The 24986-nt window shown below is 36.8% G+C and overlaps 4 protein-coding genes across 7 annotated transcripts; all 4 read left to right on the top strand.

Moving 5' to 3' along the window:
• Positions 1-2805: 2805 nt before the first annotated feature.
• Positions 2806-4738, top strand: LOC110760061 (protein trichome birefringence-like 19). The gene is made up of 2 exons (XM_021962248.2): positions 2806-3492; positions 3572-4738. Exons 1-2 carry the CDS (start codon positions 3019-3021, stop codon positions 4352-4354), a joined length of 1257 nt encoding a protein of 418 aa, XP_021817940.2. The 5' UTR covers positions 2806-3018; the 3' UTR covers positions 4355-4738.
• A 653-nt stretch (positions 4739-5391) lies between these two features.
• Positions 5392-8396, top strand: LOC110759723 (sarcolemmal membrane-associated protein). Its single transcript, XM_021961834.2, has 5 exons — positions 5392-5690; positions 6010-6598; positions 6726-6871; positions 6967-7064; positions 7763-8396. Exons 2-5 carry the CDS (start codon positions 6054-6056, stop codon positions 8207-8209), a joined length of 1236 nt encoding a protein of 411 aa, XP_021817526.1. The 5' UTR covers positions 5392-5690; positions 6010-6053; the 3' UTR covers positions 8210-8396.
• Positions 8397-8548: 152 nt separating this feature from the next.
• Positions 8549-12797, top strand: LOC110759697 (zinc finger (C3HC4-type RING finger) family protein / BRCT domain-containing protein). Of its 4 annotated transcripts, none has more exons than XM_021961806.2 (8): positions 8549-9001; positions 9264-9412; positions 9505-9626; positions 10045-10228; positions 10383-10526; positions 10903-11508; positions 11672-11848; positions 12284-12797. In XM_021961806.2, exons 1-8 carry the CDS (start codon positions 8959-8961, stop codon positions 12458-12460), a joined length of 1602 nt encoding a protein of 533 aa, XP_021817498.2. In that variant the 5' UTR covers positions 8549-8958; the 3' UTR covers positions 12461-12797. The 4 variants fall into 4 exon arrangements, with proteins under 4 accessions (XP_021817498.2, XP_021817513.2, XP_021817491.2 ...); XM_021961821.2 differs by having other exon boundaries at positions 9493-9626; positions 10045-10093; XM_021961799.2 differs by having other exon boundaries at positions 9493-9626.
• Positions 12798-19216: 6419 nt separating this feature from the next.
• On the top strand, positions 19217-22346 carry LOC110759623 (protein trichome birefringence-like 19). The gene is made up of 2 exons (XM_021961711.2): positions 19217-19914; positions 21306-22346. The coding sequence occupies exons 1-2, from the start codon at positions 19375-19377 to the stop codon at positions 22134-22136; spliced, it is 1371 nt and encodes a 456-aa protein (XP_021817403.2). The 5' UTR covers positions 19217-19374; the 3' UTR covers positions 22137-22346.
• Positions 22347-24986: the final 2640 nt, after the last annotated feature.

Raw genomic sequence — 24986 nt, 5'->3', positions numbered from 1 at the left:
GTCGTGGCTCAAGACGCATTGATCCTCTCTAATATACGTAAAGTGCATGGTTCGTGCTACAATACTTGTGCCCTCCCCATAACCGAACCTAGGTATGGTTCGTACTTCGATTCAATTACAAGGAGAACCCATTAAGTTCAAAGAGAATATGAACATCACAAGAATCCTAATAGCATGGTGTTTACATTAGGTATTCAAGAAACCAATTCACATGGATGATTCTTACTTCATCCATTTATTGCTTAGGATAACATGAAGATACACATAATCCCAACAATCTCAAGAAGCATGCTTTCAAAGATGGCCAACCAAGGAAAAACACACATCAAGGATAGATTAATTTGGTGAATTGGAATTCATCAACAATATCTAGAAATTCATACACTCAAGCATCAAAACAATAAGGTAATCATGTTTAGGGCTTCAACCTAAGCCCTAGCTATGGAGTTTAGTTGCTCATACTTATTCCAAATACAAATTCAAAATAAAATTAGAAAGAGTTTACAGATTTTGAGAAAATGATGAAAGCTTCAAGGTCATCAATGGTGGAAGCTTTCTTCTCCACTTTGCTTGGCTGCACCTTGGCTTCTCCTAGCTCCAAGCTCTCCAAAATCTGCTCTCAATTGTGTAGAATCATAGAATGAATTGGCTTCCCACGTTCAAAACCTCTCCCACTTCAGATTGCACTTCCCTTTGCTCCTTTGCCCATCATTTCCAGCTCACACTTTTAATATAAAACTCATTCTTTCCTCTAAAGGCTTTGCCCATTGTCCCCTTGCCATGATGAAGCTTTGACTTCACAAAGATGCCAAAAGCTTCAGAAAATATCTCATTTACAAAGGTAATTCCTTGTTACCAAGAGTTATGGTAACAAGAAATTAAGATGACACAAAGGAGGTAAAAGCTGGCCAAATCCGGATTTCCAGAGCTGTGGTAACATGCTGGATTGGTTGGATAGGCAATACTTGTCCAATGGAGCTCAAATTTGGATATGTTGTAGTTAACATCCATTGGAACAAGTCTCATGAAGATCATGACCTCATCCGAGCACCAGAGCATGTTGATCCCAGGCCAAGAAGTTGACCTACGAAAATGAACAAAAACAGAATTTATAACTAATAATGCACTTTTAGCTCATTTTCATCACAACCAAGGTAAAATCTAAGAAAACACAAAAAGGAAGTAAAAAGCTATAAAATGTCAAGAACTAACTCAAAATAGTGGGTGAATAACATGAAAAATCATGTGTAAAAATGAACCGAACAGTAGCATTATGCACATTGCAACACAACCACAAAACCATATAATATAATATAATTATTTATGATAATCACTAATCACCCTCCCTCCTTGTGATCTTTCAAACTTACCACACCCATATGTTTCAGCCTATCTACCTAGCTGCCTCACTCTCTTATTATTTCCCATTGCCTTTAGAAAATCTCTCTCTCTCTCTCTCTGTCTCTCTCTGTGAATGAAGCACCAAGCCATTGAGCTTCCCTTTGGGAAAACATGCCAAGCACCACTAAAGGCACCAAAAAAAGGGGAGAAATCAAATGCAGTCCTTGATAGCCTCCTTTCTAGGGTACGTATTATTTAATGTCACGATAATATTAACCAACAAAAATCTTGCATGTTATGATGACTTGTTTTTATTTGGACCCTCTACTTATAATTTTGTTTTTATTTTTATTTTATAAAGAAAAAAGCGATAGTAATTATTGATGAAACAAAATAAATTTGTATGACAATGCTAACTTATAACACAAGATCATTACATAAATATAAATTTATTTTGTTGTATGATCTAATGATTGCATAAACCTAATTATTATTAGTTGTGATAAAAGCTTTTTGTGGCCCCTGCCATGAACACGCATGGATGGTAATTAATTATTGACTTGAAAATCTGGAAACTAAAAGTGAAAATTTTAAAATTGTGGATTGGATCTCATCGGAACATATCATTTCCCGTTTAGTAAACTAGTTTTGTCCTAATTAATAGGCATGAGATTCAGATCTTCACAAGATTAGTTGACCTAAGCCTTTATAATTGAAGGATAAAGGGGATTATACTTTCTGCAGGCCATTGGTTCTTCCGTTCGATGGTTTACTATGAAAATCAGAAGATTTCAAGGTGCCACTACTGCCTCCTAGACAATGTGCCTAATGTAGGCATATGTTCTATGGATACAGATGGTGGCGAATCCACATTGGGTCAAAGGGGTCAACCTGCAAACCAGAAACCATGGCTTTTGGAGAAGAAATGTGATCCCTGCAATGGCTGGATGGTTGGCCAAAGAAACAGAGGGAGAGAGGAAGAAAAATAAGAAGGAAAATCTTCTTTTCTATCCCTATCTCTATGTATATGCCATTGCACCTTTTGGTCATAGTAGGTATTTTCTGACCATCCTTGACAAAATTCCTGACTTTGCCAATAAAAAGAGAGAGAGAGAGAGAGAGATTTGATAACTGGTGTCTTTTGTCCTTCAACCACACTTTATTCTCAAGTTATCTTTCTCATTAGTTTGTAATTTAGTACAGACATATATTGTTCAGTTCAAAGTTATAGATTGTAATCTTTGTAACTTGGAAAGCACCAAATGACTGTCATTTTCCAAAGTACTATGATAGCAACCAAGCAACTGCTTGGAAATGGTGGCAATTACTCAATCTTTAAAGTCATCTCTTTCGGTCATTGAAGACTGAGAGTTACCACCTTTTTCTTTCTTTTCTTTTTTCTCTTTTCTATTGGCATTAGTTCTGCTTTATTATTCCAGACATTTAGACAAACTGCATTAATTCATTCCACTATCAAAGCAAAGATGGACAGTGTTAACAGTGAAGGGCATGAACATGATGCCTCGCCAACTAGTCGCTTTGAAAAAATATGACTGTTAGTTTTGCTAAATTATCCAAAGCCATAAGCTTCAACTAATCACATTATTATTGGACCCATATATACGTATATATGTATATTGCTTGAATCTATCTTGCTTCACAGTTCTCTTCTCCACCATGAAATTTCATGCCATTGATCTCCCTAATGGAAAATACACACAACCCAACAACCCCCACAAAAATCTTTTTCTACTTGCCCTTACCTTAGTTTTGCTGATTACAATCCCTTTCTGTCTAAACAACATCTCAAATTCCCCATTGCCGTCTCCTAAGAGCAATGCCGGCAGTTCGAAAAGCATGGAAAAAGAAGATCAATGCCAGATATTTAGTGGGAACTGGGTTCCATATCCTGATGGACCTGCATATTACACAAATGAAACTTGCAATCTGATCATTGATCAGCAAAACTGCATGAAGTTTGGGAGACCTGATACGGAGTTCATGAAATGGAGGTGGAAGCCTGATGCTTGTGAGTTGCCCTTGTTTGATGCAGCTCAGTTCTTGGAGCTTGTTAGAGGCAAGTCATTGGCTTTCCTTGGTGACTCCGTGGGAAGAAATCAAATGCAGTCATTGCTTTGCCTCTTAGCCACTGTAAGCATTCAAACTAGCCTACAAAGATTTGAAACAATTCAAGATTTACAAGATTGTGTGTTTTTTATTTTTCTTTCAGGTGACTTATCCTGAGGACATTTCTCACAAATATTCTTCAGACACAGATTACTTCAAGCGCTATGTCTACAATGATCACAATTTCACCATAGCAAATCTCTGGTCCCCCTACTTTGTTAAATCTAGAGATGTAGATCCCAGTGGACATGACTTTAACAGCCTCATGAGCCTGTACTTAGATGAGCCGGACGAGGCATGGCTAACTCAGGTCGAACAATTCGACTATGTGATCGTCTCAGCAGGACAATGGTTCTTCCGGCCACTGATATACCACGAAAATGGTCGCGTTATCGGGTGTCACAAGTGCGGCCAAGACAACATGACGTCATTTGTCACCTCCTACGGATACGGAAAGGCCTTTCGAACGGTGTTTAGAACTCTTCGGAGCCTTAAAAACTACAAGGGGGTGACATTTCTGAGGACGTTTTCTCCATCACACTTTGAAAATGGGGCATGGAATGAGGGAGGGAACTGTGTGAGGACAAAGCCTTTTACCAAAGAAGAAACGAAGCTAGATGAGTATGTTTTGGAAATGTACTTGACTCAAGTGGAGGAGCTAAAAGCAGCAGAAGAGCAAGGCCTGCAGAGAGGCCTGCAGTTTAGGTTGATGGACACAACAGAAGCTATGTTGCTGAGGCCTGATGGACACCCAAACTTCTATGGACACTCACCTCATAGGAACATGACTCTTGCCGACTGTGTTCACTGGTGCTTGCCAGGCCCCGTTGATACGTGGAATGAGATCTTGCTGTATATGTTGAAGACAGGGTACAGGCCACCTTGATGAGAAGAAGCTATGGAGAAATGCTTGATCAAGCAAACGTCATATACATTATACACACATTATTAATTTTTATTATTTGCATCATACCAAAAAAAAAGAATATATCATTGTAAATGAGTAATTTCATTATATACTCGCAGAGTTAAATTTATACTAAGGAAACACTCAGTAGAGCAAGTACACAATTTAAAGATTTTGGGGAAATTTCCTTTGAGTGCGGCATAACTCAGAGATCAAACTATACAATTTTATGTAAGAAAGTTTCAGTGGATAAAAGGATCGGTTGTTGGGAATCTTGGTCAAGAGGAACTAGTGTCGGTTTAACTGACGAGACTATTGTGGAGAAACTTCTCAGCCCTAGGTTTGGAAGTTTGACTTTTGGGAGACTTAAATACGTACAGTTGTCACTACTTCTCAGGGACTTGTTTGAAATTTCGGGGATGAAATTTCCTAAGCGGGGAAGGTTGTAACATCCGGTTCTAAAATCGATATTTTTAAAAAAATTTATAAGGGTGGAATTACAAATTTGCCTTTGGGCATAGGAACATATTGGTCACTTTTTTGTTTGGGAATTTGAGTGGCACCGTTGCTTAGAGCTCGACGACATGAGTTCGTGGACAGGCGGTACGCTCAATTCCGAGTTAAAACAAGAGAGTTGTAGTCTAAAAACGAAAAGGACACAAAAGATAATTTTGTAAAATTATTTATCTATATATCTATCTATATATATAAAACAAAAAGTAGAGAATTGAAATTATTAATTAAATAAAAATAATATGATAAATTCATATTTTTTATACTAAGTTTTTTAAATTAAAAATAAAATTAGATAATAAATCTTTTTTTTTTTTGGAGTTCTATCAATATACAAACCTACTAATTGGGCCAGGGGGGAACATCAGCCCTTTGGGCTGGAGGCCAACCACCTTACCATCACGGTAAAGACCCATTGGCAATAAATCCTATTTATTTCATAAACACAACTATTCATTATCTTTTTTAATTTTAAAATAAAATATTAAAAAAAGAAAAAAACTAATTGGCACAAGGGGCTAGTTACATCTAGCTCTCTCTTCAGACGCAACTCTCTCTCTCATCTCTCTCTCTCTACCCGCGCTGTCTCACTTTCAGACTGGCGATTCATCGCCGTCCGGTCACGGGGACCGGCGCCATCACCCCAACCTCTTCCTCTCTTCCTCCTCTACCTAACGCACCCATTGATCGACGTCAACAACTCGATATCGTGCCGGATTTTTGACTGGAAAACTGCCCAGCCACTGTCACCATCGCCGGCGCCGATTCAGGTCACCTCAGGCCGCGCCACCACTTGGAAAAGGTAGCCCTATCCTCCATATATCTTCCCCCTATCTTAATCGACGCAGTTGACGGCTATAGCCGCCGGCCTGAGCGCGGGAAGCTCCGGCCAAAACCCTCACGGGTTGGCCTTGATTAAGCCCACTCCGGCCACTTTTTGGCCGGGGTCCAAGAACCAAAAACACTCCTCTCATTGTGCTTGACATGTTGGTATAAAGTTTGCCCGTCGATTCGAAGACACCCACGCGCTGTGATTCTAGAAAGCAATCCAATTTTAGAAATCCAAAGAAAAATGTTTATAAGATTGCTGTGATTCTTATAGTGTAGTTTTGATTATGCAGGAAAATTTGTCAATTGTTAGGAGGGTTTGAGTGAATTGGTGAAAATGGGAAGCAAAGGTCGAATTCCACCTGCTCATCTTCGTCGACCACTTCCCGGACCCGACCCGTTTGGTCCGGGCATACGCCCGCCCCATGGTGCCTATCCTCCATTTGATATGTTGCCTCCTCCACAAGTTATGGAGCAGAAGTTGGCTGCACAACATGTCGAGATGGAAAGGCTCGTAACTGAGAACCAGAGACTTGCTGCCACCCATGGAACCTTGAGACAAGAACTGGCAGGTGCTCAACATGAGTTGCAGATATTGCATGCCCAGATAGGTGCTATCAAGTCCGAGAGAGAACAGCAGATGAGGGGCCTTGTGGATAAAATAGCAAAGATGGAAGCTGAGCTGAAGTCAGCGGAGCCTGTAAAGGTGGAGCTACAGCAGGCTGGAGCTGAAGCCCAAAACTTGGTTGTGTCAAGGCAAGAACTCATTGCCAAAGTGCAACAACTCAGTCAGGATCTTCAGAGGGCTCATACAGATGTGCAGCAGATTCCTGCTTTGGTATCACAACTTGATAGCCTGAGGCAGGAATATCAGCATTGCAGGTTTGTGTTTTATGTTCTATTTTTCATATCTTCAACCTTCAACGCCTGTATGCTTTTTACCTGGGTCAGTTTGGTTTTTCACTTATGCAAAACCTATCGTCATTTTCTATTGTTTTGAACTGTGCAGGGCGACTTATGACTACGAAAAGAAATTATACAATGACCACCTTGAATCGCTTCAGGTCATGGAGAAGAACTATGTTACCATGGCTAGGGAGGTAGAAAAGCTCCGAGCAGAGTTGCTGAATAATTCTAATGTTGATAGAAGAACTGGTAAACTTAATTCGTTTTATTGGAGGTCGTTTGGATACTCTTTACCTTGATCTTTAATACATTGTGGATGGCTTCTCTTGGGCAATGAAATGTAGGCGCTCCTTATTATGGAACTCCTGGAAATAATGAAAATGAGGCTGCTGGGCACACAATAGGACAAAATGCTTATGAAGATAGCTATGGTGTTCCCCAGGTATGTCATCTTGCACATCTTGACTTTTGTTAGTTTTTATCTTATTCTTTTACTTTTCTCCTTCAAATTCCAAAATTATGGTACTATGCCAGGTTGTTTAAGTCCTTATTGTGTGAGCTGGGATTGGCTGTTTGCAATAACATAGTAGTCTTGGTGAAAGCAATGGCTTATCCATCCACACACTCTGATACAAGACTATTGCTTGAATACTAATCAAAATAGATTATTGTCATGTCAATACCACCATGCTCATCAGATTGAAGCCTTATTGAAAATACTTGAAGCTCAAATTTTCATTTTAAGAATCATGACTAAATGGAGGCTAGAAATTGTATCAGCGGTTGTCAAAAATCTTTATTTTTGCTTGCATTTTTCTCGAAAGGTGTTCCTTGCCAGACAGTGAAATCAGAGTCAGAAGGTATTTGCGGGAAAATAATGTGTAGGTGACAACCACACAATGTTTTATCACACCTTATTACTGGAACACTAAAACAACTTCAATTCAGTCGCAAAAACCAAGTATTAACTTTCGGTTATGTAAGACCTGGTAGAATATAGTTGCTGATAACCTCTTAAGAATTTGTTTTGCGATCTTGCTTTTCATTTTTTTTCTTTCAATTAAACAGTAATATCTTCACTGCCTCCAGAGTGATTCAAATGAAAGTTTACGCACTTTTACTCTGTATTTTGTATAACAGGGACGTGCCCCCTTCCCTCCTGCTGCTGCTGCAGGTGGTGGTGCTACAGCTGCTGGAACTCCTCCATTAGTGGGAGCTCAACCTGGACCACCTGGAAGGACTGGTTACGATGCACCAAGAGGCCCTGGTTATGATGCCTCTGGAGGATCTGGTTATGATGCACAGAGAGGACCTGGTTATGATGCACAAAGAGGGGCTCCCTATGATGCACAGAGACCTGGATATGATGTACAAAGACCAAATTATGAAGTGCAAAGAGGACCCGGTTACGATCCATCCCGGGGTGTCAACTATGATGCACAGTCTAGAGGTACTGCTGGTCCTCAAGGACATATGCCTACAAGCAATGCGCCTTATGGTTCCGCAACACCACCTGCTCGTGGTGGAAGTGGGTATGAGGCACCACCACCACGAGGAGGGGGAGGGGGCAACCCCGTTCGAAGATGAGCTAAAGCCATTACCCAAATTATCAATGAAATTGTCTAAGAAATAGTGTAGTTGTTAGGATATCCACTCCACTAAATCTCCGATCGCCTGATACGTTGTGTTTTTTGCCTTAGTTACGTTGTGTTTTTTGCCTGAGTCGGCTACCTGAATAACATTCTTTATTTATGGTCTTCAGCTTCTTTCTTCATTCATGAATCTTGTATGTGGTTGGGGGAAAAAAAAAAAGAGAGGTATTCTGTAACCAGTTGTGCTGTGGGCAACGGACGTGGTTTGTTATGGAATTCAAATGAGAAGAATATGGTTTGCGGTCGCTCCTTTCACAATCATTAGTGTTTCAGAGATTATCAAATTGGATCCCGAAGCGAGGGAGAGCATCGAGGCTACGTAGAACCATATGCACATTAAGACTCTCAAGTAAAATTTAGTATTTCTAAAATTATGAGTCGTGTACTGCGCCTCCGGCTACCGGTGACCGACGACATTGTTACATTCAAATTTTTAAAATTTTTCTAGGTATCTTTTATAAAAAATAAATTTCGTTTTTGTTATGTTAATTTTTTTTTAACCAAGTAAGTTGTTGGGGCAAATTAGACAAAAAGTTGGGTGTTCGGTGTCCAAATATGGCTATTGGGTGTGTATAGAGTAGTTTCGGGTAGGGCCCAGATCCGCGGCATTAATGAAGACATTCGCCCTCTCCTTCGTCTCTGGAAGATTTCAAAATTTTCGAATTTCCCGCCAAATCATTTTTTATGGCTGAGCAACACCACCCGCTTCGCCGCACCCAATCTCACGGTGAAACTCTCTCTCTCTCTGTCTCTCTCCAAAACCCTTACTAAGCTCGATTCGAAGCATATTCTGTACGATTAGGCCATTAGGGTTGCTCTGAAGTTTCCTGATCTAGCAATTTTAAATGTTTATTTAATTTTCTCTTTGTGCGTTAACAGAGTAAGATTTTAATATTTTATTTATTGCATTTGTATATACCCATCGATTTGGTTCGTGAACTCTGTGATTTTACAAAGATCCAATTGCTGAAGTGTTCGTATATTTGCAGAGGCTATGGGGTCCCCAATTCAAGGCATGGAATCGGTGATCGCAACCGTGAGTGGGTACCACGGCTCGGACCGCTTCAACCTTATCAAGCTCATCTCTCATGCCGGCGCGAGCTATGTCGGTGCGCTGTCCCGATCCACCACTCACTTGGTTGGTTTGAGAACCCATTTTTATGTATTATCTGTTCCAATTAGGCAAAGTGATTAAGTTTGTTTTCATGGGGTGATTAGGTGTGTTGGAAGTTCGAAGGAAAGAAATATGAACTGGCTGACAAGTTCAATACGATAGTTCTCAACCATCGGTGGATTGAGGATTGCATAAAGCAAGGAAAACGAGTTCCTGAGCGTCCTTATATTCTGCAATGGTATGCCTAAATTGCTTAGTTTCCCATTTCTGTACAAAATGGTGTTTTAGATTACTTATGGGTTGTTAGTATTTTCCAGTTTAAATTGCAAAAATGACTGCTTTTTTGGGAATTGAGACTCTAAATTGCCCACATCATTCGCCGGCTGTTCACTTCATTGATTTTACTTAACTTTACTTAAGATTAAAGATGCTAGCTTCAGCGAGCTAATTAGGTGCCATATTCCTTGGTTTGGGATCTAATCTTTTAGCAATAACCAATAAGTGATTTGGTAGGGGATATAGATGTTAGCATAAGTGAGCTGTTACTTCCAGATTACTAGTTTAATCTTGTTGCTGCTGCTTAATTTGTGTGTTTTACTTGCAAAATAATTTTTTTGATCAGGGATTGATGCCTTTTGGGTTTCAATTCTTTGCAGTGGACAGGAAGTCGGACCCTTATTGCTAGAACCTCCACCTGTTGCTAAGGTGGGTGTCTCGACTAAGAACTGGAATGTGCTTTCTGACAAATCAAGTGTTTGTGATGATTCTGAACAAATTATCGATTTGGGGTGTGGAACTTCTCGCCGTTCTTTTTTGACTGATTCATGTCTTTTAAATGAGGTAGCTTCAGTAAAAATCTATCTTCTACAACTAATTTCATCGTGCATGTTTTCTGTAGAATTCCTTCGTTGAAGCATTTCTGTATGTCTCAATTTGGCAGGCTTGTTTGGTTCAGAATGATCTGATAATAATTATTCATGTGAATTTACTGTAGGATTTGTTTCCTGAATTTAAAGAAAACAACAGTTCTCTTAAGTCAAAGCAGAAACATGTTAGAAGGAATTCAAAGCAAGAACTGCGATCATGTAGCAGACCCTGTTTTCAAGATCCTCCTTTAACTAGATCACTTAGAATGGAGGTAATAAATTCAACTAACTTTTATGCGCTCTCTTATTTATGCATCTTTTTTTTTCCTTTTTTTTTTCATTCTTCTTTTGCCTCTGGCGGTCTTCTCTTGTATATTGTTTGTGGACTTGGGTTGCGACCCTTATAAGCTTTTTTCCTTTTTTTTAATGGATAAGTGTTTATGTAATTGTCAAGCAAAAGAAGTTTATGGAATTAAGCTTCACATTTCTACGAAATGTTCTATAAGGCCTGATAGCTCTATGATAAAGTCAAAATGAATGTATGGCCTTCAATTTTCAATATCAGATAATTAAGATTAATCACTACCATTATGCAATCTTAACACCCCTTTTCCTTTTTCTTTTCTTTTTCTTTTTCTTGGTGGGAAGCTTCAAGAGTCTTCCACACATTTGGCAAGAGCTAAAAGAAATATTTCCAATGGAAATGGAAGCAGCATGGCTGAAACTTCACGAAAAGGAAGGAGACTTGCAAAACGGAATATCGGTAGAGATATGAAAGAATCAGCACTCTCAGACTCTGATCAAGAGTACCACCCAATCAGATTTCAGAATATGCCTAATGATGTTGTCACAGTCCTTTCTGACGATTCAGGTGAAGAAAGAAATGGTAATATATTGGGAACTGAAGGAAAAACTGACAATGGTTTGCATATCCAAAGACGAATCAGAAATCGGGGTCTGAAAGGTGTTGTGGAGGTTGATGAGAATCACCTATCTCCTTCCAAGGATCCGAATATATATGTTGAGGATGCACCAACTTCTCTGGAGGGAACTCCCCAAGATGGATGCTTTGAAGTTGAGAACTCGAAAGAGGAATTCAAAAACAGGTTTGGGACTGAAGATGCCACCAGAATTCCTCCTTCGATGGAGTTATCATGCGTAATATGCTGGACAGAATTTAGTTCAACCAGAGGAATTTTGCCATGTGGTCATCGGTTCTGTTATTCATGCATTGAAAGCTGGGCTGGTCATATGGTAAAAAAATTATGCTCTCCTTCACTTTATAATTGTATCGTTGTTGTGCAAGCTTTTTAAATTTTCTCAGCATTTACCTAAATTCTGAAACAAATTTTCGTACTGGTTCCAATCGTTGGGGTACACAATTCACAATTCATATTGGGTGATGGTTTACATGCAGGGTTCGAAGAGCAAGAATTCAACATGCCCTTTATGCAAGGCTAGTTTTACAAGCATTACCAAGGTTGATGATGCTGACATGATTGATCAGAAAATATACTCTCAAACCATTCCATCAGCCCCAAAAATGGACATACCAGTTCCTACTTACCGAGGAATACCCAATTTTAGTGCTCAGGTATGCAAACTCCCCTTCTTGTTATTAGACTTGGTGTTAGATCTCATATGAGTGTTGGTAAGCTTGGTGCTAGGTAAACTTCGTTTCAAACCTCTCTTGGTACATCATTTGGCAATATGTCGGTAGGGAAATCTTTTTTGTGTGACATCTAACTCCAGCTTCATGACTGCTCGCTTACTTTTGTTAGGAGTTGAATGTATTAGTTGTCTTTCCAACTGAAAATCAGTAATCTGCGGTATTAGCTAAACACTCCTGTGCTGTTATATTAAGTATAGGATTGCTGATTAAAATCTTTTGCTGTTTAACCAAATACTTATGTGCTATTATATTAAGTACAGGATATTGAAGGTTGTATGATTTTAAAATCTTTTGCTGTTTTGGTAGTCTCTGTGGCTAATTGTTCTTTTTCTTTTATTGTCCTCTGGGGTTAAACAGTCCCCATCTGGAACTGTTTGTGTTGCATGTAGTGGTCGGGAACCCGAAGAACTTCTGGTTGCTTGCAATCTCTGCCACAGCCGGTGCATCCATTCCTACTGCCTGGACCCTCCCTTATTTCCATGGACGTGCATTCACTGCAAGGATCTCCGATTGGTTTACCTTCTCAACCATTGATATACATCGCCGAAAAAACATCAAGAATGCCTCAATCCTTCATAGAGTAACGGAAATGCTGATATCGTGTTTGTACCAAGTATCTTCAAGGGGTTAAGAAGTCATGAGCACTGGCAATGAATGCGGTCCTTTAGCTCTACCATTCTTATAGTCCATACTCTCTTGCAGAAAGATGGTATTATCTTCTCAAGCTTGAGATGAAACCAAGGCATTTTGATCAACAAATGTTTCTAAATATATCTTAGATCTGATTGTCCAGATTGTGTTTTAATGCAGACAAATTCTTAATACATTTGAAACTGTTGTTGATTTCACATATAAATATAATTTCATTTGAGGAAGGTTGGTCAATTCCTATTACTTGTTTTCGTCTATTTTTGCAATAGTATTTCGTTATATATTCAAAATATTATTTCAAGTATTCTGCTCTTCTTTTCGACCGTTTCTTACGTCACTCTCGTATCCCTTTCTCTGCTAGCTCTTTTATAATCAAATTTACGCTACTAATTGACCTTTGGCTTTTCAATATCTATAAAGTATCTGGCCTATAGGTAGTAAAATACAAAACGGGAACAGTACGAATTAAAATACGTACGTGTTTTATTTGATAAATATTTTGCAAAATACAAATGAAAAGTTCGGCCACTCAATAATATTTATTTTAATTTTTTAATTTTTTAATATATATTATTTTTATTTAATAATATGTGAAAAAATATATGTATAATATGTGAATTTTATACGTATTATTGAAAATTTTATAAATATATGTGTATTAAACATGAAAAATACTATGTGTGTGTATAATATGTGTATTTTACATTTGAATTTTAAAAATATTTATTTTATCGAGTCTTTAAGATATGTACGAAAAACGAAAATATTTTTAAAAATACATACGTGCATATATGATTTGGTACATTTTCTCATATAGAATGATTGATACTAAAACCAAACTAGATAACAAACTTAATGAAACATTTTCTAGAGTGTGCTTTCTATCACTTTCTTCTGTTTTCTATCACTTTTATCCATTTATATTGATTCGTGGTCCTATGACTCATTCGTTCACCCTTTTGCGAAAAAAGAAGAAGATAAAAAACTCTTTTTGAAACCTTTTTCAGTGTAATATGTGGACAACCTTAGACCTAAATGTAGTGGAAAATGAATGTGGAGTTGCTTTTCAGGAAATAATAATGTAAGCCTTTGAAATGACGAGTGAACTCTCTGTCTCTTGTCTTCTGTCCTCCATATCTCATTCTATGACCTAATTTTATTGCGTTTATCTTAATGACTTCGATCAAATGGAACATTTTTGTTAATACACAATAGAGCTTTTTATCAAGTGGTCCCATGTTTGCAGATCATGAATATGTTTATTTATCTTGATGAGATGGGATGAGATGAGATTTCTTCCACATTAGGTCGGAAAGTAGAAGAAGATGCATGAAAACAAAAATGCATGACGACAACCTGAAGGAAATTGCTTAGTTTCCAAATTTTAACCACGTTTCATATTTTATGTCCACACACTAAAGTTGAGAGGGGATAAGAAAACGGTGCAAAAATATATGTATTCACATGGGTTCTTGCTTCTTTTTTGCATCTTTGTGCTATTTGGGATTTCATTGCAGTTCCAAATTCTATGCTTCAAAGGATCCAGAAGCTTGGGCAAGAAAGAAAGTAGTTTTGGGGCATATTCATATTCTAGCTGGCTAGATGCTTAGCTTAGCTGCTTACGCATATATACAAGGGAGAACAAAAACATGGAGGGAAATTAATAACCTCTCTCCATGAATATTGCAATCTTGGAAAAATTCACACCTTGTTTTCTTGATATGACAATGTTATGAATAATATGATTCTATGAGTGATTGTTTTTGTATGAGAGAGAGAGAGAGAGAATCAAAGTTAGGGAGGCAAATTATCCAAAACAGGGGAGGAAGACCCTCCTTAATCGCCTTATTCTATCGCATGAGGGTAAAGTAAACTACCCATAAGAGAGGGGAGAAAGAAAGCATTAGCTTTTGATGTTTTGATGACTTATATATATACATATACAAATACAATCATCAAAAAGCGAAGGTTTTGGACTTGGGAGAATCAACTACTTTCAAAGTCTTTTCAATGAGCTTTCTGGCCTTCTTGCTCCTTATTTCAACTCTCATGCTCTCACTCTTTTCAATCTTGTCATAAGGCTTCTTGTTCACCTTCAAAGACCTCAACTTGGATTTCAAATTCAACACCAACCTCTCCAATCCCAGCATCATCATTTCAACTCTACCAAACCTGCAGATTGAGCGATGAATAAGAAAACCAAAACCCAATTCTGGCTACAACCCACCAAAGGGAAATGAGATTTGAGACAGAAAATAACATATAACCTGTGTTTTTGGCAAAACAAAGTTTTAGATTGAAAGGTTGAGATTTGAGAGTGAAAAATACTTGAAGTCTAGCTAATATGAGAGAGAGAGAGAGAGAGAGAGAAAGAGAGAGAGAGAGAGCTAGAGAGAGATCATGGAGATGAAGTGAGTTTGGAAAGAACAAAGTGGGAGAGGTAATATGAATGAATCAAAACGGTTGGAGGAGTTGGAGCTCACAATGTAAGCGTTTATAGAACTTGGAAGGCTTACAACGCAATACTTATGAGCCTTATAGACCACCACCCCCTCTGACTTCTCTTTAATGCCCACTTTTTGGAGCAACACTTCCTCTCTACAGGTTTCTATATAATTTTATGTGTCTATCTTTCTCATCACGTGAAATTTAAGATTTTCTCCGTATTTGAGTGGTTTTTAAGTAGCTTGAGCTAGGATATGTGTTTTTAGAGTAAAATTTGGGCAGTAACTGGATTCAAGTTTTTTAGTGTTTATTACAAGAACGACTTGATTCTCTGTAATATCCAAGGGTCATTTTTCTCATATTTCTTTATTTTTTAGAAAGAAAAAAATAGGAGGAAGACAATCATAATTGTAGATTTTTGTTATTGTGTCCTTTTCAGTCTTGACAAGGGCGATTGCATTTCATCCAATGCGATACCATTTTCCTATTAAAGTTATCTGTATTTATCTATGAGCAATATCATATGTATGATAATTTTGAAGATGCCAGAAAACATAGAAGGGAAAATTTGTATCTTCCCAGAAATATATATATAAATTGGATTTGTTAGTCAGTTACTAATTAATAATATGCTCCATCAATTAACAATAATTGGTGACAAGATAAGGCCATAAAAGCAGCCATAATTTTATACATTTAATCACTTTGAAATCTATTAATTACTCAAATCCTTCCCTTTTCTCAGTCATTTTAATGGAAATGATGAAATTACCATAAATAAATAAAGAATGGAAAATCGAATTCATCTGAAACATCTTTTGTTGGCCAAAACAACACAAAATGGAGTGGTTTGCGTCCGTCCTTAAAGAATGAGAAACAAGCTGATTGCTCACTTAGCCAATGGATGGTGACAAAAAGTGTGAGGTGGAAGAATTTTCTTTAATTATTTGTTTAGTGAGAGAATGATACATACACATATGGAGCCTAGAAGTGGACATGCAGTGCCAAGTGAGCCTCAAATTTTGAGATAGCCGTGCAGCCACACACACTCACATGGATATTAGCCATGCATATATCTATCTATCCCCATCCAAATAAGCCACTTTCCTAGAATTGGAAAATCTCCCTTTGAAAAGCACTAGAGTTATGGAATGGTTGCATTGCATATATAAAACTAGCATTAGAGTTTTTCTTGCCTACACGGAAAATTTAATATCAAATGACAGATGTCATCGTATAGGTCATATGATAGTCAATAACTTCAATTATCTTGTGTTTCTTATGAAACTCAGTCATCAACCCTAACCCGCATATTGCAAGTTGAGTGAATCCTCATAAAATCTAGAACATTAATGTCACACAACCAGAGCTTTTTTTCGTGTACTTTATGCCTCTTGGATTTCATATTCTATATGGACACTTTTGTTTCATTCCAAGGACAACAAAAGTTCAAAATATCATGGTATATTAACCCTAACCCAGATATATTAACGTCGTTATAATGTGTTCGAATATGGTTTTAGAAAGAGAAAAGAGAGAGTTTTAGTTGTAACCGTTCGTATATAATCACGTTAGATATCACGTGATGATTGAGATAGGAATATAATTGTATACAATCGGTCAATAACCATTGTTTGTGCAAATTTCTCATTGGAGAATATTCGCAGATGATTCTTCTCTCTCGTTCATCTCTCCTTCTAGATTCCCTGCAATATAAAATAAATAAATCGGAAAATCACCGATGTGGTGGCTAAGGGCCCTCCGTCAGTAATAACATAGGGTATTTCTGAAATGTGCGGAGATGTTTCTCTACGAGAGAGATAGGGTTTAGGGTTTAGATTTTGGTCCTTCAACTAAATTATTCGTTCAAATGGTCCATCAACTCTATATTATTCGGTCCATTGGTCCTACCGTTACATTTTCTGTGAGTTTTAGTTAAGTCAACGCCAATGATGGGATAGAGGATGGGTATATACGTCTTTTTCGTACTTGAAAGGGGTATATGTGTCTTTTTCATACCTCAAAAGGCCATTACAGACCTAACATTCATAGCTAAATCTTCCTACTCATCACCACAATTACAAACAAATACCCATAAAAGGATCAAAGCAAACCCTAGTTTCAATTGTCTTTGTCTACTCCATTCCAATTCCCTTTTTCCTTCAAGAACAACACCCACTTTCTCTTCCAATTTTTTCTTATCTTCTTCTAATTTTTTCTTCTCTTCTTCCCACTAATCTCACTTGCTCTAATTTCTTCCTCCAATACCTCTAAGTCTTCTAAGCAATCCAGGAAGCACTTCCTTTCCTCTTGGGCATGTTTCATTATCCAGTCATTTAAAGAAATGATGTCTTGTTTGGCTATTCTGCAGATCATTTGTTACACACAATCAGAGCCCAGCACACCATTAAATTCTTCACTTAAACATAACAAAACCCTTACTCTATCTTACCCGATTTTGGTCACAAGCCTCAAACCTTCTTCCTGGGTTAATATTAGTCCATGAAGTGCGCCGTTTAATCTTCATCCCACAAAAGCAATACCAATTGGATCGAGTTAAATCCGTTGAACTTTGAGATATTGCATCCTTCATTGATTTTGTGTAGTTCTGCACTTAGGTTTCAATTTAGGGAACATAGGAAGAAGAAAGTGGATAAAAATGACGCCTTTGTCGTTTAAGAGCAGATTTGTGGACAGTTATGGACGGTTTTACCCTTACATTTGACGGCAATATTGATAGAATGTAATGGTAGGACCAATGGACCGAATAATATAAAGTTGATGGACCATTTGAACGAATAGTTTAGTTGAGGGGCCAAAATGTAAATCGGGTATAAGTTTGAGGATCATTTGAGTAAATAACCCTAAATATATTATTAAACCTGATTTATTAGTTTAGATAATATATTTCTAAGATTAACTTCTTTTCCAAGTAACGCCTTCTAATTAGACATCGGATTTATTTGCTCCCACAACCAATAATTTATGGGGGAGGAGCCTTCTTTTTGGCTCAATCAATTAGTTACCTACCTTTTTGTAGTCTCATCGCCATAGTTGATCAATAAGTTGTAGAGCAACCGATATATAGAAATCCATCTTTGGCCTCTTGAAACTAAGTTGGGCTTGTGCGCAGTGGTTCTAGTGGGCTTAACTTGCTTCTAAATAACTTTTGAATTTAGGCCCAATCAAGAAGATAAAATATGTGACACCAATAAGTTTCAATATCTTGAAGCACATGTGATGTGCCATGCCTACAATCTAATGAAGTTTCAAGTTTACAATCATACAAGTTTTATTTTTTATTTTTTTGGGTTGGGGGGTGTCAAATACAAGAATGATATAGTTAGCTAAACATCCCAATCATTCTCAGTCAACATTCATGATGGCAGATATGTAACAACCACTTAAAATAAATTAAGGAAAAAAAGGGGAAGAGATTATATTAGAAGGATGTGTATGAATTATGATGATGATGAGCAAACAGAAACAAAGACTTAATAAATTAAAGAGGAGTACACACATCAATAATCTGAATCTGCAGAAGATGATATCACGGTGGTTATGATTAGAAGCCAACCTAATTTTTCAGCTTGAGCACACCAATAATGCCATACATATATATATCATAAATTAATTTATAGCTGGATTTATAAAAAAAAAAATTAAAAAAAATAGAGGGCAGTGTCGCATTAAGTATATGATGGTAATGTAATATAGAAGGGTCGGATTAAGTATATGATGGTAATGTAATACCAACTGATGTAATGTGTAGGTGGTGACAAATTATAGGTGTCTTTTCTTGTATTTTTTTAAGCACTCAATCAACATATAATCTATAATTATTTTGCTTGAATTCAATTATTTTGCTTGAATTCAATGAATGAACACATATAATTTTTTATTAATTAAATGATGCTAAGTTTGATGCGAAGTAATTTCCCATGCATAATTAGCAAACTTTTCAATAAACCACTCATCGGTCTCACTTGGAACTAATAATTAACTTGTATATCCCACTAAATTACAACTAAATCCTTCACTCGATTCTCAAAGATGTGAAACGTTCTAGGGTCATATACTCCAAATGAAAGGGGTAGCTATAGTGGATAATGGAAGAGATCTGGTTAGAGAGGTAGCATCATGCACATTGCAACACAACCACAAAACCATATAATATAATATAATTATATTTAATAATCACTAACCACCCTCCCTCCTTGTGATCTTTGAAACTTTCCACTGTTCCACACCCATATGTTTCAGCCTAGCTACCTATCTAACTCTCTTATTATTTCCCATTGCCCTTAGAAAATCAAAACTCTCTCTCTCTCTCTCTCTCTCTCTCTCTGTGAATGAAGCACCAAGACTTTGAGCTTCCCTTTGGGAAAATATGCCAAGGACCACAAAAGGCACCAAAAAAAGTGGTGCTTCTAGTCTTCGCCCTACTTCTTCTCACAATCATCCCTCTCTATTACCCTTCAATAAGCCACTCCTTATTTGTGTCTGAAACTGTTAATTCAAACCCACTTGTGCCCTCTTTATCATCATCATCACATGATCATTTAAATGATCATGTTCGTGAGGAGGAGGATTTTCCATCCATAACTAGCAATTTAAAGTGTGACATATTTACTGGAGAATGGGTTCCAAATCCAGAGGCTCCCTATTACACAAACAAAACATGTTGGGCAATCCACGAACATCAAAACTGCATGAAGTATGGAAGACCAGACACGGAGTTCATGAAATGGAGGTGGAAGCCAGATGGGTGTGAGCTTCCTATTTTTAACCCGGCCCAGTTCCTAGAATTGCTTAGAGGTAAGTCCTTGGCCTTTGTTGGAGACTCTGTGGGCAGAAATCAAATGCAGTCCTTGATCTGCCTCCTTTCTAGGGTACGTATTATCCTCTACCATCTATTTTTTCCTAGTTATTATTTAATGTCACGATAATGTTAACCAACAAAAATCTTGCATGTTATGATGACTTGTTTTCATTTGGACCCTCTACTTATAATTTTGTTCTTTTTAAAAAAAAAAATTATAAAAAGCGATAGTAATTATTGATGAAACCGAACAAATTTTTATGACAATGCTAACTTATAACCAGGTTGTTTTGATTACAAACACGATATCATTACAGAAATATAAATTTATAATTTATTTTGTTGATCTAATGATGTGTAAACCTAATTATATCTTTCTCACATTGAAGATTCTATATTATTTGTTGTGATCATAGGTTTTTGTGGCCCCTGCCATGAACAGGCATGGTAATTAATTATTGACTTGAAAATCTGGAAACTAAAAGCGAAAATTTTAAAACTGTGGATTGTACATCTCGAAACATGTCATTTCTCGTTTAGTAAACTAATTTTGTCCTAACATGCATGAGATTCAGATCTTCACGAGATTTAGTTGACCTAAGCCTTTATAATTGAAGGATAAAGGGGATTAGGTAAAAACAGTACGCCCTTTTCAATTATTAATTGCAATATCTTGTCCAGTAGCTAGCTAGCTAGCATGATAGGAATCTTTGCCACCCCCCTTTGTGCCATGAGTATGTCTTGCAATATTGTTTCACTTTATTTATAATGTAATTAAAATTTCATTCTAGTTCAGTGAAAAAAGATTTTCAGTTGTAGATCGGTGATCTTAAGTTTGAATTTTCATGATATCTTGATAGTGTGTGTATGTATGTGTGCGAAATCCTCTAACCCTTATAATTTAGACTATTATTTCTATTAATATATAAATAAATCACTGAAATTGGGATCTAAGAAAATAAGCTAACACCAAAATCTCGACATTATCTCAAATTCGAATCTCATCTTTTCTATATTAAAAAACATCGAGATTGAAAACAAAAAACAAAAAGGCTTTAGAGAATCCAAGATGGGCAATACCTAATTTTTCTATGGGGCCCCTTGACATACATTCGATCGAATAACAGACATCCTTGTCGAGACAACTGTCGTCCAAACAGATATAGTTGCTGAAGCCCTCCAACCCCTTCTTCTCCATGTGTTCTTGTCTGTTAAATATTTAATTAACAATTATTATATAGATTAGTTATCTGAAACCTTGTGCTTTGTTCATTACATGTATAATATCTTATCTTTCACATGGATCTGGCTGGACCTGCCAATATGTGACATAAAATAATTAACCCCTCACTTCTCTAAGAAATAAAGTTGCTGGTATGCAAATCAAGACAAACTTAATTAAATCACAAATCACAAATATGTACAAATCAAATAAATTTTGATTTTGGTGTTCAATTTCAGGTGGAGTATCCAATAGATGTTTCAATCACACCAGATCCGACTCAGAAATTCATACGCTGGAAATACATGTCCTACAACTTCACCATGGCAACATTTTGGACGCCACATTTGATCAAATCCAAAGAAGCAACCTACACGAACGGACCGACGAAGACCGGCCTTTTCGAGCTCTACCTCGACGAATTTGATGAAGCATGGACAACCCAAGTAGAGGAATTCGACTACATTATACTTTCTGCAGGCCATTGGTTCTTCCGTTCGATGGTTTATTATGAAAATCAAAAGATTTCAGGGTGCCACTATTGCCTCCTAGACAACGTGCCTGATGTAGGCATTTTCTATGGATATAGAAAGGCTTTTAGGTCAGCTTTTAAGGCCATAAACAGCTTACAAAATTATAAGGGCATAACCTATGTTAGGACTTTTGCACCGTCACATTTTGAAAACGGGTTGTGGAACCAGGGAGGGAACTGTTTGAGAACAACGCCGTTTCGGAGCAACGAGACACAATTGGAGGGTGCCAATTTGGAGCTTTACATGATCCAAATTGAGGAGTTTAGGAACGCTGAAAAAGAAGGGAGAAAAAAGGGGTTGAAATATAGGTTATTGGACACAACACAGGCCACATTGTTAAGGCCAGATGGTCATCCTAGTAGATATGGCCACTGGCCACATGAAAATGTGACTTTGTATAATGACTGTGTTCATTGGTGCTTGCCGGGACCCATTGACACTTGGAGTGATTTCTTGCTGGAGATGTTGAAGATGGAGGGTATGAGATCAGCTGAGGAGAAGAAGCTCATGATTTCAAAAGACAGGAGATTGAATTAAAGTCAGATTCATAGATTTGATGATTAATCTAAGTTGGTATTCAATGGATATTATTCATTTGTTCAGAGTTTTTTGGTGTCAAAGTTTGTTTAAGATGTAATTGGTGGCTACAAAGTTTTAACTAAAAAATAATGTGCAAATTGTGTAGTTGCATCACTTATATATATATCCAGATGGGGAAAATAAAGCATATATTTTGAACTAAACAAATTCTCTGGAGTTGAGAATCGCTAAAGAGGGTTCGACAACATCAAAATAAATTTAAGGGTTCTTAGTCCATCTCCAACCCAAATGGGGCTAAACCCAAATTTCTCCCATTCAAAATACAGCTATTCATATATTGCCTGGACTCAAATAGTTTTTTCCTCCACAGTCTGCAACTTTATTAAATTGTTTAAAAAAGGTTAACCTCTAATTTTTTTTTTTCTCGTCAATTTTTCTTGACATTATTTTTGTTTCAACCTTCGTGAATTAATTTTCTGAAGATTTGTTTTGGGGTTAGATCTGATTTATAATATTTCATTTATTTATTTTAGCTGTTGGATTTTAATTTTAGTCATTGGATCATTTGTTTTTTTGTTGATCAAGTCACTTTTTAATCACAGCCGTTGGTTTAAACTAGCCATTACATTTGAAATAAATAAAAAATCAATTTGACTGTTTGAATTGCAACCATTAGATGGCAACGACTACAAACCCATCTTGCGCCACGTGTCAGAAACTTTCCCTTCAAGTAGCCGACATGGCTGGCGCACCTCCTCAATTTCTCTTGCTTTCCTCCATGTGTTGCAAGTTGCCTTCAATTTGGGCCTACAAAATTTTCTCCTCGGACTGGAAAGCTGGGCCAAATACCCCCCCAAAAACCAGTCTGCCCAAAATTCCCCCCTCCCTATACATGTGTTGGAGATGAAAATGGGCCAGAATTTGGGATTTTTTAGGTTTAGCCCCCATGGTTGGAGAAGGCCTTAAAGAGATACAACTAATATATTCTGGACATAAACTCAACTATTTTTCTCCTTCCAACATAAACTCAAATTAAAAATAAGTTATCATGTAAGATAATATTTATCCTAATATTACACACCAAAATACAATCTATGCCACATGCACATTCATGTTTTGTGAACTAATGTTACATTTTTTTTTTCATAATAAAAGTTCATAATTTCTAGCATATCCATAATGCTATTTTTTGAATTTAACGTTGAATAATTATATCCTCAATTTTAGAGATTATGTTTCTAACAATTCAAATCCAAATTAATTTCAATTATGGCCCATGTTCATATGACTTTTAACCATATATATATTGGGAGCGTCAATTGAGAGATCCCTCAAATAAGCTTATTTGAGGGACACCCTTGTAGGATCCACTCCGTATTGTATTTCACTAATCCAAACCGTCTATTTTGTAGATACTCATTCAAATATCATCTCTACAAAAATCACTTGAATCCGATATCATTTGACCACTCAATTAAAGCACCGTGTTCATTGATTTTGTATGACACAATTGGATATCGAAACGGTATTTGATTTGTCTAATTTTTTGTAAGGATGATATGAATGTAGACTTAAAAAATAAATGGTTTGGATCATTTAAAAAAAAATTCGTAGGGGAGTATAGGTGTTTTTTCCCTCATATATATATATATATATATATATATATATATAAAGCAAAAGGCAGAGAATAGTAAAACATTCAAAATACTAGAAAATGCCCTTGGTTAATGCAAACATTAAGAATTGAAATTATTAATTAAATAAGGATAATATGGTAAATTCACACTTTTTCATATTTAAAAAAATTAAAATTAAAAGAAAAATTAGATAATTGATCCTATTTTTATGAAACACAACTACCCATTATATTTTTTCATTCTAAAATAAATTTGAAATTCATAAAAAAAAAAAAAAAAAAACCCTCTCGCAAGCACGGATAGACTAATATCTATATATATAAAGCAAAAGGCAGAGAATGGTGAAACATTCTAAATACCAGAAAATGCCCTTGGTTAATGCAAACATTAAGAATTGAAATTATTAATTAAGTGAGGATAATCTGGTAAATTTATACTTTTTCATATTAAAAAAATTTAAAATTAAAAGAAAAATCAGATAATGGATCCTCTTTTTATGGAACACAACTACCCATTATCTTTTTTAATTCTAAAATAAATTAAATTTTTTCTTTTAAAAAGCCTCTTGCAGGAGTGGAAGCGCATGCAGAGAGGCTAGTATATATAAAGCAAAAGCCAGAGAATGTTGAAACATTCAAAATACCAGAAAATGCACTTGATTAATACAAACATTAAGAATTGAAATTATTAATTAAATGAGGATAATATGGTAAATTCACACCTTTTCATATTAAAAAATAATTAAAATTAAAAACAAAATCAGATAATGGGTCTTATTTTTATGGAATACAACTGCCCATTAAAAAAAAAAACCAATTGGCACTCACTCACCCGTGTGCCGAGGAGCTTGTATTAATGTACTTCATAGAAAATATATTCAATATAAATATAGGCTAGGGGTGGTATTTTGTATCAATATTACATGTACAAACGTGCCTACAAAATTATCCACCACTAGTGCTCAAGGAGACCGCATGAGACGCTTGTAGGGGTGTCAAACGGGACGGGCCGGCCCAACACGGCACGAGCCCATTCCGTTTAAATGAGGCATAGCGCGGCACGAGCACGAATATTAATGGGCCGTGAACAAAAAATGAGGTCCAATGGACCGGGCAGGCCCATGGTGCCCAACATGGGCCGGGCTTGGCACGAGCCCGCTTCAAGCACGGCCCGAGCCCGAGCCTGCTTCAAGCACGGCCCAAGCCTGACC

Source organism: Prunus avium, chromosome 3 (genome assembly GCF_965620075.1).
Source record: "Prunus avium chromosome 3, drPruAviu1.hap1.1, whole genome shotgun sequence".
NCBI classification, from domain to species: domain Eukaryota; kingdom Viridiplantae; phylum Streptophyta; class Magnoliopsida; order Rosales; family Rosaceae; genus Prunus; species Prunus avium.
The sequence above is the reverse complement of the archived record's forward strand: the minus strand, read 5'-3'. Positions and strand labels throughout refer to the sequence as shown.

Coding starts and splice junctions, on each gene's coding strand:
- LOC110759723 (XM_021961834.2), top strand. CDS start 6,054: ATGGGAAGCAAAGGTCGAATTCCACCTGCTCATCTTCGTCGACCACTT. Junction 6,872..6,966: donor TAATGTTGATAGAAGAACTG/GTAAACTTAATT, acceptor AATGAAATGTAG/GCGCTCCTTATTATGGAACT. Junction 7,065..7,762: donor ATAGCTATGGTGTTCCCCAG/GTATGTCATCTT, acceptor TTTGTATAACAG/GGACGTGCCCCCTTCCCTCC.
- LOC110760061 (XM_021962248.2), top strand. CDS start 3,019: ATGAAATTTCATGCCATTGATCTCCCTAATGGAAAATACACACAACCC. Junction 3,493..3,571: donor TGCTTTGCCTCTTAGCCACT/GTAAGCATTCAA, acceptor TTTTTCTTTCAG/GTGACTTATCCTGAGGACAT.
- LOC110759697 (XM_021961799.2), top strand. CDS start 8,959: ATGGCTGAGCAACACCACCCGCTTCGCCGCACCCAATCTCACG. Junction 9,002..9,263: donor TCGCCGCACCCAATCTCACG/GTGAAACTCTCT, acceptor GTATATTTGCAG/AGGCTATGGGGTCCCCAATT. Junction 10,229..10,382: donor ATTCATGTCTTTTAAATGAG/GTAGCTTCAGTA, acceptor AATTTACTGTAG/GATTTGTTTCCTGAATTTAA.
- LOC110759623 (XM_021961711.2), top strand. CDS start 19,375: ATGAAGCACCAAGACTTTGAGCTTCCCTTTGGGAAAATATGCCAAGGA. Junction 19,915..21,305: donor TGATCTGCCTCCTTTCTAGG/GTACGTATTATC, acceptor GTTCAATTTCAG/GTGGAGTATCCAATAGATGT.